The following is a 19,308-nucleotide window of genomic DNA, read 5'->3' on the forward strand; positions in this document are numbered from 1 at the left end:
AGTGAGTTTCACAAGAACAATTTTGAGAAAAAGGGTAAGAAAAACAAAAAAATTGTAAATCGCAAATGTAAATTTTTTACGCTCACCTCTTTGTTTTATATTATTTTGTTTCCTTTTTTTTTTTTTTTTTTACAAAATTGAGGTAAATTTCATTCCTTTCGTGAAAAAAATTATGAACACGCAAGAAAAAAAAAAAACATATATTTAAAAATAAAATAAAGAGAAAGTGTAAAGCAACAAAGTGATAGGGATAAAGTGACCAAGAGAAAAAGCTTTGCTATGATTATATATCCAAATAATAGTGTCATTCTGTTGGTTTTAATTCCCTTTTTTTTTTTTTTTTGTAAATTAAAAATAGCAAAAAGCTCACTACATTATTATTACAAAAAAGTACACACAGTTGCTGAGAATGGAAAGAATAGAAATAATAATGTGTATGGTATTATTCAACGCAAAAAGAATTTAACACATAAATTATTCTTTTTGAAAAAAGAGAAAAACGTCAATCATTTTTTTAATTATAATAAAGACTTTGGAAATAAATTAATTAGTATACTTTCCATAAATCATAATGTAATTCTCTTAGATGAAAAGGATTCTAGCGTATTAACGAACGTAAATATTAATAATGACTGTTTAAATGAGTTAATAGTCCCTTTTAAAGGGGCACACAGATTTACAAAATGCTACCTTTTTCATTTGAAGAGTGGCAATTTGTTATATGAGGGCCTCGTGAACTCCGAAAAGAAGGAGGATGGGGAAGGTGGAACAATGAGAAATGGAAGTAATACAAATGGAATTAATACCAATGGAAGTAATACCAATGGAAGTAATACCAATGGAAGTAATACCAATGGAAGTAATACCAATGGAAGTAATACCAATGGAAGTAATACAAATGGAATTAATACCAATGGAAGTAATACAAATGGAAGTAATACAAATGGAAGTAATACAAATGGAAGTAATACAAATGGAAGTAATACAAATGGAAGTAATACAAATGGAAGTAATACAAATGGAAGTAATACAAATGGAAGTAATACAAATGGAAGTAATACAAATGGAAGTAATACAAATGGAAGTAATACAAATGGAAGTAATACAAATGGAAGTAATACAAATGGAAGTAATACAAATGGAAGTAATACAAATGGAATTAATACCAATGGAAGTAATACCAATGGAAGTAATACCAATGGAAATAGTTCCCATCATAACAGTAGTGAAAGATGCTGTCCGCACTTGAGGCCCCCCCATATTGAAAGGTACATTAATCGGCAGCTTGTAAAACTAGCGAATGAACTTATAAGCATGAAAAAAATCTTTGAAAAAAGAGAAAAGCAAACACAGGGAGGTGATAGTAGTGATTATAGTTATACTAACCAAAGTAGCGATATTAACAACGTTAGTTGTGGTACCTGTGATGGCATGTGGTGGGACTTTTATATCAACAAAAAGGAGAAGCCACTGAAGTGCTTTGTTTATCTGGACCTCCCTGAAGGTACAGTAATGCTTAAGCCCAGAAAAATAAAAGATAAGAATTTTTTAATTTCTATTAATGCATTAAATGATATTAGAAGAAATAATAAGGATATATTAAAAAATATATATTTTAAAAAGTTTAATATAACATTTGATTATATATATAAAAATTGCAATTTTATAACTCTGTTAATTAATAAATTTATAGATCAGCCATATTTTATGAATGCATTTACATTATTTTCATTATTATCATCTCTTTATATTATTAGTGATTCATTTTATCAAAGTTTTCTAATGTTGTTAAGTAGCGAAATAATATGGAATCCTATTATATATAACGCTTGGTGTAGTATATACCATACTACGTTACCACTAAAATTATTTATGATTAAGCAAACTTTTTCATATTCTAAGGTAGCTTTTGATTACCTAGTTGAACAAATAAGATCGAAGTTACTTCGTTTAGAAACGTCCTTAATTAACTCTTCTTTGAAAAGAAAAATTCTTGTAGATACTAGGAAGGAAAACACCTATGATAGGAAAACGTTTGTTATAGCAACAGAAGACTATAGCGAGAGTGATAACGAAGGAGATTTTACTTACATTTAAAAGGGGGGGGGAGAAAAAAGGAAGGAGAGGGAAGAGTGAGAGGAAAATAAAGTGTATATATAAAGTGGACATATAAAAAGCATATTGGAGCTTAGGAGTGGAATTACCCTCGACAGTATCAACCGCGATAGCAACGAATGCATAAATGAACATAGGTATAGTTATATATTTATCATGGTATATCATAGGAAGTTTTCCTTTGTTAAAAATTTTGAGTGACCTTTTTTAATATATATATATTTTTTTTTTGTTAATATTTTTGCCTATTTTTCAGTTATTTCATTTTTCACGTACATTAAAATTCTCTCATTTGTTGTGCATATTTTAAAGTTATTACATATTTTTGCTAATTTAATTTTATAATCTGTTATGCTTATTTCAAATATTATTTTATTATTTTTATCTTATTTATTTTATTTTTTTCGTATTATTACATTGCACTTCCTTCCGTATGTATACAAATATTATAATTTTACCAAGCAGAATGCGTGTATATATTAATTAATCTACAATGAATGAATATTTTCTTTTAAGAATTTAAATTAAAAAAAAAAAAAAAATTATTCTGGCAGAAGAGGTTCTTATGGATATATATATGTACAAATATATTCATGGTCAAGTGGGTATGCAGTAGTCACTACAAGAATGTAAGCATGTTATTAGTATGTGGGGGGATGATCGGAAGGTACATCAACTGGATGCTTTTGTTCGTTCACGTTAAGAAGAAAAAAAAGAAATAAAACAAAGCAGAGTAAAAGAAAATAAAAAATATAAACAAAACAAAACAGAACAAAACATGAGTTGTAACACTCTATGCATCACTTTTGCAAACATCTTCGACTAAGGATCAAAAAAAGAAATTGTATTAAAAGTAAAACAGAGAGAAGAGATAAATTTTCCAAAACTAAAAATTTTGAGAATAAATAAATTTCATGCGCGTTAAGAACCATAAAAACATTCAAAAGATATGATACAAAAAATACTTTACCATCGTCAATTTTTGTTCTTTTCATAAATATGAGAGAGTAAAATAAAATTGCACACAAACACTACGTTTATTTATGTTATTGTCTACTTTAATTTGTTATTCGTAATTTGTAAACAAGTTGTACGTTACGTAGGGTACTTGACCTTTTTCAGCTGTTCTATTTGTTCTCTTTTTTTTCAATTTGAAAACATAACCTCCTCAATTAAAAATATAAAGTAAAAAATATATAAGGTGAACAAAATACAAAATAAAATAAAGGGGCTTCCTTTATTATGATACTTTCAAAAATTAAAAATGATCCATTTGTTCTTTTAATTTATTAAAAAAAAAAAAAAAATGAGCAAACGTTAGAACATAGGCTGGTGTAGTAATGAATATAACAATAAAGGGATCGCAGATGCAAATACCAGCTATTCTGCTAGAAATAATAATAGTACTTGAATATATTATAATATTATCAAAAAAAAATAAAAAAAATAAAAATAGAGAATACAAAAAAATATATGGAAAAAATGTAGAAAAGATGAGGAAAAAATAAAGAAAATATAATAGGGGTTTTATGTTAATAATGTAAGCGATAAAGTACCCCAAATAATTAATAATAAAAACGCCATAGCCATGAAAAAGAACAAAAATGACTTTTTTAATGAATATCAGAACTTCACAATTCCAATTAGAGAGCGATGTAAATAATATCAAAAGAATATAGTACATTTAAAAAAATATATGGTAAAAAACATAATATTGAAAATTTACAGAATAGAAAATTGCTGATATTATCAAGTACAAAAATGCCCATATTATCAAGTACAAAAATGCCCATATTATCAAGTACTAAATTGACGAGATAACAAAATATAAAAATGACGAGATAGCCAAATACAAAATTGAGAAAATAAAAAAATTGAGCCGTAATAATACAACATAATTCACAAAAGACAAATATATGTTAGGATTACTATTAATAACAAAATTAAAATTCATTAAATCTTTGAAGTGATAGTAGTAATTTCTGCCTCTCCATTATGTGTGACATTGAAGTATCAAAATTATATGGACGAAATATTACATTTTTATTATCCTTTAAAATTTGTTGTTAAAAATTATTCGCATATATATGTAAGTGCATTAATTATTAGTATATATATATATGTATATCTCATCACTAGCAGCAGTATCAAATTTTTTGGGTAAAAAAAAATATATCATGAAATTTATACTTCCGTACGAGTATTTTTTTTTTTTTTTTTAATCTTCGAAAAAAAAGTTGAGTTTATTTCTAGATTAACGTTCTATTTTACTGTATTGTATTTTTTTTTTTTTTTTTTTTTTTTATTTCTTAAAAATTTTACATTTTTGCAACTAACGCAAATGTACTTAAATATATATATATATAATACATATATGGCAAAAAATAGAGGAGGCGCTATTTCATACAGATAAACATATATATATGATACATAAAAAAAAACACATATATATGCATACATATATAATGTATGAACGTCTGCATCATATTATAATTCTCTATATATGTTTACATATATGTTTACATATATGTTTATATATATGTACATAATATATTGTACATATATATATATTACATATTTATATTAATAGCCTTTAAAATAGAGAATGCGAACAATAGAATAACATTTACATTATCAGTAACAAGCACTAGGGACGAAAAAAGATAGCTTTTAACATGTGTATATTTATTTCTACATTCGTACATCATTATCATGTATTTTTGTTTATTCATATTTCTTTTTAGTGAGGTCATTAAAATTTTATTAATTTTATGTATTCATGATTACATTTTTGTATCAATTGCATATAACCAGGCAATAGTAAAAAATAAATTTTAATATACAATTTATTATTTAAAATTTTTAATTTATATTTTAGCACCATAAATTTTCACGTTTAGTTATTTTTTCTTACATATTTATACGTATACTTATATACGTTAGATTTAGGTGGGTTTTAATTTTCTTTTTAAGCGTTTATTCTTACCATTTTTATTAAACCATAGAAAAAGGGTTTAAAAATAATTGATGAATATAACTCATCTTAACATGTAGTTTTTTCATCTTACGTTTTGCTAATACTTAAATGCTCAAAAAAGTAAGAACATTTTATTATTATTATTATTATTTCGGTATTTTTAAGAACAAATACTTTTATATTTTTTTATACGTATACAAAAATACATGTAAAATTGTATACATACTTCATATAATTTTATTTTTTTATTTCCCCCACCCATGTATATAATTTACCATGGATTTAATAATGCAGTAAAACATAAATATACGTACATATACATATATATATACATATATATATATATATTTAAATACATTTTTCAAATTTTTTTTAAATATTTCCCCCGTTGCTTATTTTTAAATATATAAAATATATAATATATATATAAATACGTGAATACATTTATATAAATAAATACATATGTATATATATTATTATATGTAGAGAGCTTAAGATTTTCATATTAAATTTTTTTAATATGTATTATGGTTTCATTTAAAGAGTGAAAAATATAACGGAATAATAAAGTCGTCTTTTTCCTTATTCTGCCAAAAAAAAAAAAAAAAAGAAAAAAAAAAGATTTATTCTTACATTATATTAATTATCTAGATAGTTTCATATTCTTTATAAAAATATATATAATAAATATAACATGTAAAAAAAAAAAAAAAAAAACACTCAGAAGGGGGGGGAAGGTATATATATGTATATATTATATAAATTACCATTTATAAGGGGAAAAAAGAAAAATTTCGTAAAATTATTGTGAAGTATATATTTATATATTATTCTTACATGTTCCAGTGAATATACATATATAACGTTTGTGATATTTTGTACTTATGTATATATATATATATATATATATATATATATATATATATTAAAAGTATTACATAATTTTTTAATACTTAAATTTCGTGATTCGAAATTTTTTTTTTTTTTTATATATATTAACTTAAATATATATGTTTACGGATGAATACGGATATATATATAAGTTTATATATTACGCTTATATTTTATTTTTGCGAATTTTATCTGAAAGTATACGGTAGTAGGTAACACTTCATAAATAGATCTTTCAAATTAATTTGATATAAATATGTTTAAATTTTTAAACATGTTACTTGTTTTATTTTTATGTATTTTTTTTTTTTTTTTTTTTTTTTGTTTCAGTTATTCTTTTTTTATATTTTATCACACTAATTAAAATTAGACTGCTTTCCATTAAGTAGAAATAATATATATATAATATATGATATATATTTAGACAGCTTTACACCAAGGCATATATACGAAGATGTAAATATATATATATAATTACGCATATATAAGTATGCATATATAGATACGCATATATGAATGCGCTTATATATATATATATGTATACATACTTATGGGAAATCTTCACGTACATATTTTAATTTGCATTGTACATATTATCCTATCGTTTTATTTATTTCCCCATTTTTTTTTTATAATATTTTTCCTTAATCTTTTTTTATACCTTTTTACACCTTTTTATACCTTTTATAGCATTTTTCATTTTTTTAAAAATTGTAGCGTCATTTTTTTATGATGAAAAGAGAAAAATATGGAAACGTAATTTTTCCTCTTTTTAATTAACCATTTTTCGCACTCTACATTTAGCTTTTAGCTTTTCGCGTTTCTGTTTTATGTTCTATGCTTTATGTTCTACGTTCTATGTTTTACATTTTCATGTTATTTCATTTATTTCACTCCTATCAGTGTTAATATTCAATTTTTTTTTTTTTTTTTTTTTTATGCTTATTACGTCTTGCTTTATTTTCTTATATTTATTTTCCCCATATTTTTAAATCACACATTATTTATTCCAAAATTTTGTAATATTTTTTATTTTTATTTTCAATTTTTTATAAGCATATTATATTTAAATATTTTTATAACGTTAAATATAGTATTATATTTATTTCTCCTAATATATTTTTAATATTGCCACACCCCATTTTTTTTTTTTATTTACTTCATTTTGTACCTGCCAGTTTTTTTTTTTTTTTTTTTTTTTTTTTTTTTATGCTTGATAAATTCGCCACGAAATATATATAATGGTTTTTTACACTTCAACCGAAGGAAATAAAATAAATGATTATGTTATAACTAGATCAGTAAGTACTAAAAGAGTGTATACTACTACGAATATATCAGAAGGAAATATAAAAAATAAGAAGGAGGAGAATAGTAACAGCGAAGAGGGAGAAGGAAAAGAAGAAGTATTACATAAAAAAAATATTGAAAATAATTTGCAAAATCTTAAAGATGATTTAAGTAATTCTCTTGATTTTGGTTTATTTATAAAACTAAAAGATTTGAATAGTATCCAAAATAATAACATACATGAAATTAATGAATTATTGAAAAAGGAAAAACAAGAGAAAAAAAAGAAATACTGTAGTGAAGTGAAAGCTGTTACTAATAAAAAGAAAGAAGAAATTATTATAAAGAAAAAATATAATATTAAAAAAAAGAAAGAAAAAGAAACTGAATCATACGGACAAAGTGATCTAGTATTGGACACGTGTGAAAAAGCGTGGAATAAGGAAAGGAAACATAGCAAAAGGGATAGCATTTGTAATAATATAGACTGTAGTGGTGGCAATATCGGTGGTAATAGTAATAACTTAGGCGGAAGCAGTAATAGTAATAACATAGCTAGTAGTAGTAATAGTAATAACTTAGGTGGAAGCAGTAATAGTAATAACATAGCTAGTAGTAGTAATAGTAATAGTAATAACTTAGGTGGAAGCAGTAATAGTAATAACATCAGTAACAGTAGTAATATTAATAACATCAGTAGTAGTACTAGTAATAACATTAGTAGTAGTATTAATAATAAAATCAATAGTAGTACTAATAATAAAATCAATAGTAGTACTAATAATAAAATCAATAGTAGTAATAGTAATAACATCAGTAGTAGTACTAGTAATAACATTAGTAGTAGTATTAATAATAAAATCAATAGTAGTACTAATAATAAAATCAATAGTAGTAATAGTAATAACATCAGTAGTAGTAATAGTAATAACATAGCTAGTAGTAGTAATAGTAATAACATAGCTAGTAGTAGTAATAGTAATAACATAGCTAATAGTAGTAATAGTAATAACAACAGTAATATTTGCGGCAATATCAGTGGTAATATAAGTGGCAATAACGGAAGTAACATTTGCTATAGTAAGAAGAAGAGGAAGAGGAGGGAGAAAGAAGATACAGATTTCGTAGTTGCAAAAGAAGGAAGGAAAGAATTAAAAATGAACTATAACATTAATAATAAAGAGAAAGAAATAATAGTTAGAGAAGAAGATGATAAAATAAACGATTACAATAATAATACTATTAGTGAGTTTGATCATATAGAAATAATTAATAATATTAGGGATGTCGAAAAAAATGAACAAATAGAAGAACAAATAAAGGAGCTCGAGGAGCTTGAAAATTTAGAAAGAAAAAGAGAAGGTGGAAAGATAAGTGAAAGTAACAACAGTAATAATAAAAATAGTAGTTATAGTAATAATAACAACTGTAATAATAATTATTATTATAATAGTAGTAACAATAATTATAATAGTAATAGCAATAAGTATAATAGTAGTAACATTAATTATAATAGTAGTAACAATAAGTATAATAGTAGTAATTACAATAATAATTATAGTAATAGTAATGGTTATTACAAAATAAAGAAAGAAGAGGAAAAAAAATATAAAAGAATTGAAAAAGTGATCAGTATAAATAACAATGACAAAGAATATTATAATGATCATCATCATGACTTACGTTTAACAAGCAATAAAGAAAATATCGAAATACTTAATGAATCAATTGAACAACTTCACAGGGATATAGAGGAAGAGGAGGGGAAGTCACATATGGTCGACAATGTTTATAACAACATAATTCCATGTGAAGATAGAAGTAATAATTATAATAATATTAATCATAACAGTAGCAACTATAATAGTAGTAATTATAACCATTGCAGTAATAATAACAGCAGCAATAATTACAGCAGCAATAATTACAGCAGCAATAATAAAAGCAGCAATAATAAAAGCATCAGTAATAAAAGCATCAATAATAAAAGCATCAATAATAAAAGCATCAATAATAAAAGCATCAATAATAAAAGCATCAATAATAAAAGCATCAATAATAAAAGCAGCAATAATTATAGCAGCAATAATTATAGCAGCAATAATTACAGCAGCAATAACAACAACAGCAATAACAACAACATCAATAACAACAGCAGTAGTAACCATAATATTAAGGGGGGTAGGGTTCTACGAAATCTGAACAAATCCAGTGTTATAAGTGAAAAAAGGGCAAGTACAAATAAAATAATTAAAAGTTATTCAACGAAACAAGTGACGCCAAATAATGTAGGGGTACTTGGTAGAAGAAGGAGAAAACATTCAGATTTGACCACTGTAGAAAACGAAAATATTAATAGAGTTAGTAATACAACTACAGCTGGAACTACAGGTACCATTACAAATAACCATGGTAGCAGTTGTAACAAGAATATTACGAGTAGTAGGAGTAGCAATAATAATAATACCATTGACAATAACTACTTGAATAACACAATCAATGATAATAACAACAGTGATAACATTGAAAGCAATAACACTGAAGAGGAGAACAAGAGTGTACATTGTTATAACAATTATAAAAATTATAATAATTATGGTAATTACAATAGTAGTGGAAACAACAACAGTAGGAGTAATTTTGATAATTATAAGGAAAATTTTGCTAATCAGAAAAATAATGATTACAACATTTATAATAATTATAATGGAAATATTAACAATGGTAATGCAAAAAATAACAACACGAATGAGAATAATAGCTACGATGATGCTAATAATAACAACACGAATGAGAATAATAGGTACGATAATGCTAATAGTAGCCATGATAATGCTAATAGTAGCTATGATAATGCTAATAATAGGTACGATAATGCTAATAATAGGTACGATAATGCTAATAGTAGCTACGATAATGCTAATAGTAGCTACGATAATGCTAATAGTAGCTACGATAATGCTAATAGTAACTACGATAATGCTAAAATCAACAACAGCGCTGATGTAAACGAGGGGAGTGTGTATAAATTATTAACTACGTGTGTAAAAACAAACGAAAAGATGGTAAATGGAAAAGGTACTGCAAAATTAAAAGGCAACAGAGGTAAAAAGCACAGAAAAGCATTTAACAAAATTAATGTTAATGCGAATATTTTAAAAAGTATAAATAAAAATAGTAACGCAAAATATGGAAATACAACAAATGTTAATACCTATGTTACACACAATAATGAAAGAAAAGATAATAATGCATCAAATGAAAATTCAGAACTTACAATTCATCAAAAAATTAAAAATTCTTCCGGATCTCATTTTAATAAGCAGAACAGTAGGGGAGATGATACATATGCTAATGAAAATGCCACTGATTATGTTAATAATATTAACAATTCCGCAAACAATTATTCCTCGCGTTATAATGAAAGATACATTGAACCGCAAGATGAGCCGGGTACATTTATACATTATGCATATGTATGTATATATGTGACTTATATGTACTTGTACACTAGTGTATATGTTTACATGTTGGACTGCATTTTTTAAAAGAATGTTTTAATTCATCCGTGTGCAATTTTATTTATTGCCTGTTCACTACCTAATGCCTTTTTTTTTTTTTTTTTTTTTTTTTTTTTGTTTTTTCCCCTCACTTTTTTAGAACAAAAAAAAAGAAAAAAAAGAGTTACGGAAGAAGGATCCAAAGAAAGTAGTAAAATAAATGTCGGAAATAATTATCAAGTGCCCAAATTACCAAACTTCTTTTTATGTCGCTCAGAATTGATGTATAAAAATTATGAGACAAATGAAGAATCAAATGATCAGTTTTGCCTGTCCTGTTCAGGTTTACCTTGTCACTGTCGAGTTGGGGAAGCTACATTAGTATATTCTCCTCTAATGCTAGAAAGAGTAAGAGAGAAATGTATGAAGAACAGAGGTTATCACAAATGTGTAAAGAATGAAATTGAATTATCAGCATATGTACAGGAGTGTGCAAAAAGTTGGAAATCAAACATAGATGAATGGGTACCATTTTCACCTGAATATGCATATAAATTATTACATTATGCAAATTATGATCCATATAAAGCTATAAGTATTATGAAATCATCCGAATTTTCTTTTCGAAAAATTATGGATCCACCTACTAGAAAATATCAAAATAAATGGAAACCCAAAGACAAAAGGGAGCATATTTCGAAAAACCCATTCCCATCTCCATTAACCATAAGGACATATCTGTCCAAAAGACATCATAACAGTGGTTATCATTTAAGATAACAGAAAAAAAAAAAAAAATACTCTTGAAAATGTACCTACTATATTTTTGCTCAACAGTAGTATATGTAATTTACATGGAAATTATTTTTAAAAAAAATTAAATTTGAAGAGCGAAAAATTATGAAGGAAAAGTTAGCACAAAAAAAACTGAGTAGCTACGATATTTGTGAGCGCATTTCAGGCACTCGTCTATGTTTACCGCATGCGTATGTACACACATACACACGTACACGGTCAAAACATACTGGTAGAGTTAGCATAATTCATGTTATATACTGTACTAATAAATTCGGGACTCAAATTAACGTTACCTTGTATTATTATGCTAAAAGAAATGTTTATATATATATAGTAAATTTATATTTTTTTTCTTTTTCTGGAATTTCCCCATATATTTATGATAAATAGTAAAAGAAAAATAAAATGAAATTTTTTAGTTATTCCTTTTCTTATTATATGTAGGTAAAGGTACCGAATTACGATAAAATTTCTTTATATAATAGAATTTTAATTTATACATTTAATATTTTTACCTTTTTATAGTTTTTTTTTTTTTTATTTTTTTTTTGTTTTTATTTGATTTTATAACATTTCTTTTTAAAATTATTTATACCTTATTTTTTTTTTCTTTCTCCATTTTATATATATATATATATATATATATCTTGATAGATTTACGCCTTCTGTATATATATATTATATATATATATGTTACACCATTTTAAACCTATTTCTTAATTCCCATTGAAGTATGTTTTCACATTTTTTTTTTTTAAATATTTTAAAAATAAAGCTATTCTTTCACAACTGCAACTCATATATAATATACTTAACATGCAATATATATATAAATACATAATACAAATATGAAAAATGCTTATATATGCATAGTACTTAAATGCATACTGTACCTTATGAAGTTTTAAAGTTTATTTTTTTTTTTTAAAATCATAAAATACTTTTTAACAGTTAATATTATTTTTTTCAATTTCCTCCACAAAAAAAATTATTAACTTCTTGGTATTTTCTTTAAGTTTATTTTGTTAATAAAAAAAAAATATATTGCTGTAGCATGGTGAAAGCTTAGAGGATATAAAAAACAAATATTTGCTACATGTTACAACGCAAATATATACAACATATATATGTATGCAATGTATGTGTATATGTTTGCAAAACCGTATTTAAAAATTTGCGCAAAGATTTTGACGAATATTTATATTTTTTTTTTTCTGTTTATTGTCTTTTTTTTTTTTTTTTTTTGTTTGCGCTTTGTTCTAAGATTAAAAATATGATACAGCGTGATTAAGCATGATAAGGCATTTCATTTTATTTAATTTGGCATATAATGGTTATATATATATGTATGTATGTATGTATGTATGTATGTATGTATGTATGTATGTATGTATGTATGTATATATGTATGTAGTTAAGTTTGTATTTGCATCTTTTAAATTATAATATATTTTTGTATGTGTGCTAAAAGTGTGCTATTTTTTTGAGTGTATATCATGTATATATTGTAAGGGCAATTTTTTCCCCTTTTTACTAAAAGATAAACACTCAAAAATTAATTAAAAATATGGTTAAATATGTATATATATATATATATATATATATATATATATATATATGTATAAATAAAAAAATTAAAAATATAATACACAATACATGACATAATATGCTATACTGCTGATATTCATTATTCCCATAAATAACGGCAATATTAATGCATAGATGCACGATATGCATAATATATACATGTATAAATACATGTATCAATGCATGTGTAAGTGCACGTATCAGTGCGTGTATAGATGCATATATATTTATGTATTTACGGCCCTCAAAATAAATTCGTAAAATTAGGAATTTATTTTAAAATATGAATTTATTTCATTACGCCTTCTTATTTTATACAGTTCACTAACTCGTTTATAATTATTATTACTAATACTGTTGTTACTATTCCTATTCCTACTCCTATTATTTGTTCACTAATATGAAAGAAGCTCATTCAGCTATTTTATTAAACCCACTGTTCATGTCTACTTGTACCACTTGATTGTTCTTAAAGTATGAATCTAGGTCGTTATCTAATCTTGTTTTTACGTTACTTGAACCCATATAATTATCTAATTCGTCATCCTGTATTGTTAAGAGGCATTTAGGGTAAACAAAAAAAAAAAAAAAATAATAATTAACTACGTAGTAAATACGGAATAAATTAGGAATAAATAAATTAAAAGGTCTTAAAAGATCGAGAAATGTAAAACTGATCAATTGTGTCCTTCAAGTGCAACAATGTCAATGTATGTTATATATCCGGTAAGAGCACAAGTGTTATGCTTATATATATATATATATATATATATGTATGTACGTACTTCCATACATGTGCACACACTTGTGTATATATATATGTATACTTTTTCCCAAATTATTTTAAAAAATATCGTAAAAAAAAAAAAAAATTTGCGTGCTCCATTTTTCATTTTGCGTTCTCCACTCTTTCATAATTCACAAAAAGTACATGCATAAAACTAAATTTTTTTTTTCTTTTAAAAAATATACCAATGCCTTTGAAGTTAATTTTCCAATTTTGTCATGTAAATTTTGAGTTTTCTTAAAGGTGAAATTTCTCCTTTTACCACTTCTAAAATTGCTTCTCCTGTTTCTAAAATTATTTCCTTTTGATTTTCTCGAATATATATCATATCCACCACCAGAGTTTCCAAATGCTCTATTATCTTGAAATTTGTTTGCTAATTTTCTCTTGTTTTTCGAAAAATATGTATTACCCCCACCTCTTTTATAATATTTTCTATTCATCATAGATAAATTGCTACGTCCGTATGGCTTATAAATATGTTTTCGTACGTCTAATTTTTTTTTTTGTGGTGTAAATTTAAATATTTTACCTGTAAATAAAATTTATTTTGGAATATTTAAAGCAAAACTGTATGGAAAAAAGATGAAACAAAGGAACAAGAGAATTAATAAAACAAAAAAAAAAAAAAGAAAAAAAAAGCCATTTATTTAAAAAAAAAAAAAAAAAAAAAAAAAAGGACAAAAGCATAATACATATTATATATATGTATGAGCTTTCGTTCTCGACCAATTTTCTGCACTTTTTCCTGTTAATCTGCCATAACGCGATTGTTTTTTTTTCAATTTTCTTTTTTTTTTTTTTTATTTTATTTTATTTTATTATTTTATTTTTTTCTGCAAATGTTTCAGCACTCTCCTGATTAATATAAAGCCATAATCCATAACACAATATAAATATGACACAGTACAAAAGTATAACTCGTAACAATGGAATAATGTGCACTCTTTTTTTTTCCTTTCACTTTTATCTGACAGCGCTCAACTACAACATCATCATATATGTGTAAATACAAAGGATATACGAAATGTGAGAAATGCGCAAAATGGGCATAATAAACAAAAAAAGGAAACTTTTGGAATTAAAAGAATATATTATTTATGAAGCACAAAATTTGATAAAAATATATTAAGCATTCGTTAACTCCCCATCAACAGAAAATTAATTGTATGCGTATAGTATATGTATGGTCTTTTGACTTCCTTAAAAGTATGCAATTTTTCTGCTCCCCGACATACAACAAAGAAAATATTTATGTCCTCATATTTATTATACATATATATATACATATTGTATTTTGGCAAAAAAATGATAAATTCCCCATTTTTTTCATTTCCATCTTCTTACGAATCAACCAACACCCTCCCTCTTTGTAATTATAAAAAAAAATATCTCAATACACACACAAGTGCAAAAAAAAAAAAAAAATAAATAAATATGTATTAATAATACTTGTCATAATAATAATACTTGTCATAATAATAATATTGGTCATAATAATAGTATTACTCATAATAATAATATTAATAATGATAAATGTATTAGTATTAATAATATTCAAACTGTACAAATAAAACAAAGGTACAAAATAAATAGGTGCTCATAACATTTGAATAATTCGGGTATAATTTGATTAAAATTTTGTTACAAAAATAGTAGTGGAAAAAAAAAAAAAAATCTTCACTCCTTCAAATAATTCGATATTTATCTTATTATTTATGCAACAAATATACAAAATTAAATTCCGCATACACTTTTTTCCTTATTAATTTATAATATTTATAAATATATTAATAAATATATTCATAAGTATACCCATAAATATATTTACAACAAATCATAAATATTTTTGTGTGTATGTGTAGCTTTTCTAAGAGTTACATTTCCATTTTATATATCTTAAATACCAAGTAATTACACAGTAGCAATTTTTCATATAAAATTGAATTTAACACGTATTAACTTCCATATATAACTGTAACGGCTCACACATTTTGTACACATGCCGAAATATTTATTATTCTTATAATATGACGGTGATTTTTCAATATTTAAATATATATATATATATATATATATATATACTAATAAAACAATATGTGATACAACGACAGAATGGATAAATGCGAGGTGAGAAATCCTGCATATCATCCATCTACTTGGTTTTTACAACTATAATACTGTTGCTTTAATTAACTCCTTTCATCATCAAAATATTTTTTTTAAATGTCTATTAATCTGAATATGTAGCCTTTATCTCCATTAGTACGTACGTATATAACAATATATATAAATACACACGCACATATATATATATATATATACGTATATACCTATATAGACATTTTTGCATTGTATTTTTAAATGTACAATTCATTTTTTTCCTAATGAAGCTTCTTCACAATTTGCATTACATAAAATATTAAATGGTAATAATTCAAATTTGGCTTTTTTTTTTTTTTTTCTTTTTTTTTTTTTTTTTTTTTCACACACCTCTACTTGGTTGATAAGAATATTTTGAAAATCCTGCTTTTCGTGTTTTTGCTTTTCCATCTTTGCTTCTTCCTTCGAATTTTTTCCTTTCCATTTTTGCCATTGTTACTACTTGTGTATTTGTGCTTGTGTGTTAACTGGAGAATATACGTATATATGTATATAATACAATTTGTAAGATAAAGGAAAAACGGAAAATATATGCGGTTTATACCGTTTATTTTTTCTCCTTCACTGTCTGAACTAAGGATAATTGTTGCTTTAATTTTATTTTAATTTTGTTTTAATTTTGTTTTAATTTTGTTTTAATTTTGTTTTAATTTTATTTAATTTTGCTTTATTTTGTTTTATTTCGTCTTATTTTTCCTTTTTTGAATACACTTATACCCTTGTTCTTCGTTAGCTTATAATGTTTGCCACTTATATTATTGAGTACATATGTGTATTTGTATTTTCATATATTTTCAAATACATAAATACATATAAGTCTGCTTAAGTATTTTCTGCTATCCCCCTTAAATAAAATCTTCGTGTTTGTTTATTTTGTGCTGTAGTATATGGTCTCTAACAATTTTACAAGATAACATTAACAATGTATATATACAATGATTTAAAAACTTTTATTATGCTAAATATCAACGTCAAATTTTTATATTTTGTACGTATGTATATGAATATAAATACATATGTATATACATATGTATATACATATAAATTTATTTATTTATATGTATAGTATGTATATTTTGTTTTATATATTTATTCTTAGCTCAATAAAAAAACAACAGCAACTAAAATTTTACTCATATTAAAATAATTTGTACTTAGTAAAGTTACCATAAAAAATGTACAATATAATAGTGAAATGTAAATAATATATTTGTTTAATATATATATATATATATATATAAATATATATTATATTTATGTATAATATATAAATATGCTATGTACGGTTATTATACATATAATTTTTTTTGTTCATAATATCATATAATAGTATAATTTATTTTTAACTTTTAAAGTGTTTCCTAAAAAAATAAAAGTTAAAAATACAAATGAATGAAGGATTGTATATAAAAAAATATAGCTTCCTCAATTTTAAAACTGTTATTTCATTTTATATATATATATATATATATATATATATATATATTTATATTTTTATTTATATATATTTTTTTATTTAATATATTGCTCCTTGATATGTGATATATATAATTTTAAAAAAATATATTACCGACTTATTCGTAAAAGAAACTTTTAATTTTCTTTTTTACTATTATTCAGTCATATATAAAAGTATACGTACAATATATGTATACAAAATTTATATTTTTTTTAACAAGTTACATAATAATAACATTAATTTAGTAAAATAAGTTCTTTTCTTTTTTTTTTTTCGTTTGTTCAGTTATGGATTTTTTTTTTTTTTTTAAACTTTCTTTTTTTTTTTTTGTCGTACATGCGCATGTTTAACAAAAAAGGATGAAAAAATATAAAATGAAATATATATATAAAATGTAATAAAAAAGTAAACTGATCTTAGCATATTATATATATATATATATGTTGTACGTAAAATAATGGGAAAAATTAAGGGAATAAAAAATGCCATTGTATGTATAAAATTGTTACATATATATTGATATACATATATATATATATATATATATATGTACAATATATGTAAATATGTTTTCTTCCGTTAGCGACCACTTTCTATTCGTCAAAATCTCTTCCATTTAAAAACATGAAAATGAAGCTCTTCAATAAGCAGCATATATAAGAACGTGTACGTATAAATAAGAATATATATGTATATATATATGTATATATAAATATATATATCTATGTATATATAAATATATATATCTATGTATATGTATGTACAAAGTAATATTTGTGATCATTGGGGGTCTCTATTACGCTGCTTTTATAAAAGCTATTGTTAAACGTATGTTTTACATACCAGAACTTGCGTAATTAGGGACCTTGCATATATAAACAAATATTTATTTATTTGTATATATGTTTATATTTATAATTTATATATATATATTTATATATTTATGCGTATTTGCAGTGTGAAAAATATTCGCTCAGAGAGAACTATGAAAAGTTGAATTTCCTGTTTACATTTTTGGTATTTGAAGCATGTGAATTTGAAATGCTTACAAAACTTGCGTAGCCTATTCAAAATAATGTTTTATAATTTAACTCGCAAATATAAATAAGTCGGAGAAGTTTGAATAATTAAGATAGTATGATATATACTAGGTGCATTACAGTTATCACCGTTGTACTTCCCTTGCACTTCTTTTTTAATGCATATTTTATTATCCTATTATTATATAAAATTATGTATGTTACTCTTTACTGTCATATGAAATTTTAGGACCAGATAGTTTCATATCACAACGATTACTATACTTAGATTGAACATTTATATATAAAAGCCGTCCTGATAAAATAAGAAGCGGGCCCATTTTTAATTGTATATATGTCTCTCTCTCTCTCTCTCTATATATATATATATATATATATATATATTTATACATACATATATACTATACCTTGTATAGCTCTGTCGCGTGTAAAATGCATTTTAGCAAAAAATTATATACAGCTATTTCTCACAAGGCCACAATACTAGCTACGCACTAATGTAGCTTTTTATATACAACAAATGTAGACGTATACAACTATATGCATGTTTATGCATATATGTTCGCGAATCACTCAAACATATAATAAATGTACACATTTGATCATTTATTCTTCGTGGATGATAGGGTAGCTAATTTTAAAAAAAACTCGTGTGTATTATAATAAAGTTAAACGTTCAAATTGGTATAATTGAAAAAAAG

General features: G+C 24.0%; 3 protein-coding genes across 3 annotated transcripts; 2 read left to right on the plus strand and 1 right to left on the minus strand.

The window, feature by feature from the left end:
- Positions 1-279: 279 nt before the first annotated feature.
- Positions 280-2,097, plus strand: PmUG01_10024700 (conserved Plasmodium protein, unknown function; the record flags this gene model as incomplete). Its single annotated transcript, XM_029005432.1, has 1 exon — positions 280-2,097. The coding sequence occupies one exon, from the start codon at positions 280-282 to the stop codon at positions 2,095-2,097; it is 1,818 nt and encodes a 605-aa protein (XP_028862022.1).
- A 5,127-nt stretch (positions 2,098-7,224) lies between these two features.
- Positions 7,225-11,553, plus strand: PmUG01_10024800 (conserved Plasmodium protein, unknown function; the record flags this gene model as incomplete). Its single annotated transcript, XM_029005434.1, has 2 exons — positions 7,225-10,726; positions 10,934-11,553. The coding sequence occupies 2 exons, from the start codon at positions 7,225-7,227 to the stop codon at positions 11,551-11,553; spliced, it is 4,122 nt and encodes a 1,373-aa protein (XP_028862023.1).
- A 2,016-nt stretch (positions 11,554-13,569) lies between these two features.
- On the minus strand, positions 13,570-16,532 carry PmUG01_10024900 (conserved Plasmodium protein, unknown function; the record flags this gene model as incomplete). The annotated part of the gene is made up of 3 exons (XM_029005435.1): positions 13,570-13,704; positions 14,131-14,477; positions 16,439-16,532. 3 exons carry the CDS (start codon positions 16,530-16,532, stop codon positions 13,570-13,572), a joined length of 576 nt encoding a protein of 191 aa, XP_028862024.1.
- Between the last annotated feature and the right edge of the window lie 2,776 nt (positions 16,533-19,308).

This window comes from Plasmodium malariae (genome assembly GCF_900090045.1).
Source record: "Plasmodium malariae genome assembly, chromosome: 10".
Classification (NCBI taxonomy): Eukaryota; Apicomplexa; class Aconoidasida; order Haemosporida; family Plasmodiidae; genus Plasmodium; species Plasmodium malariae.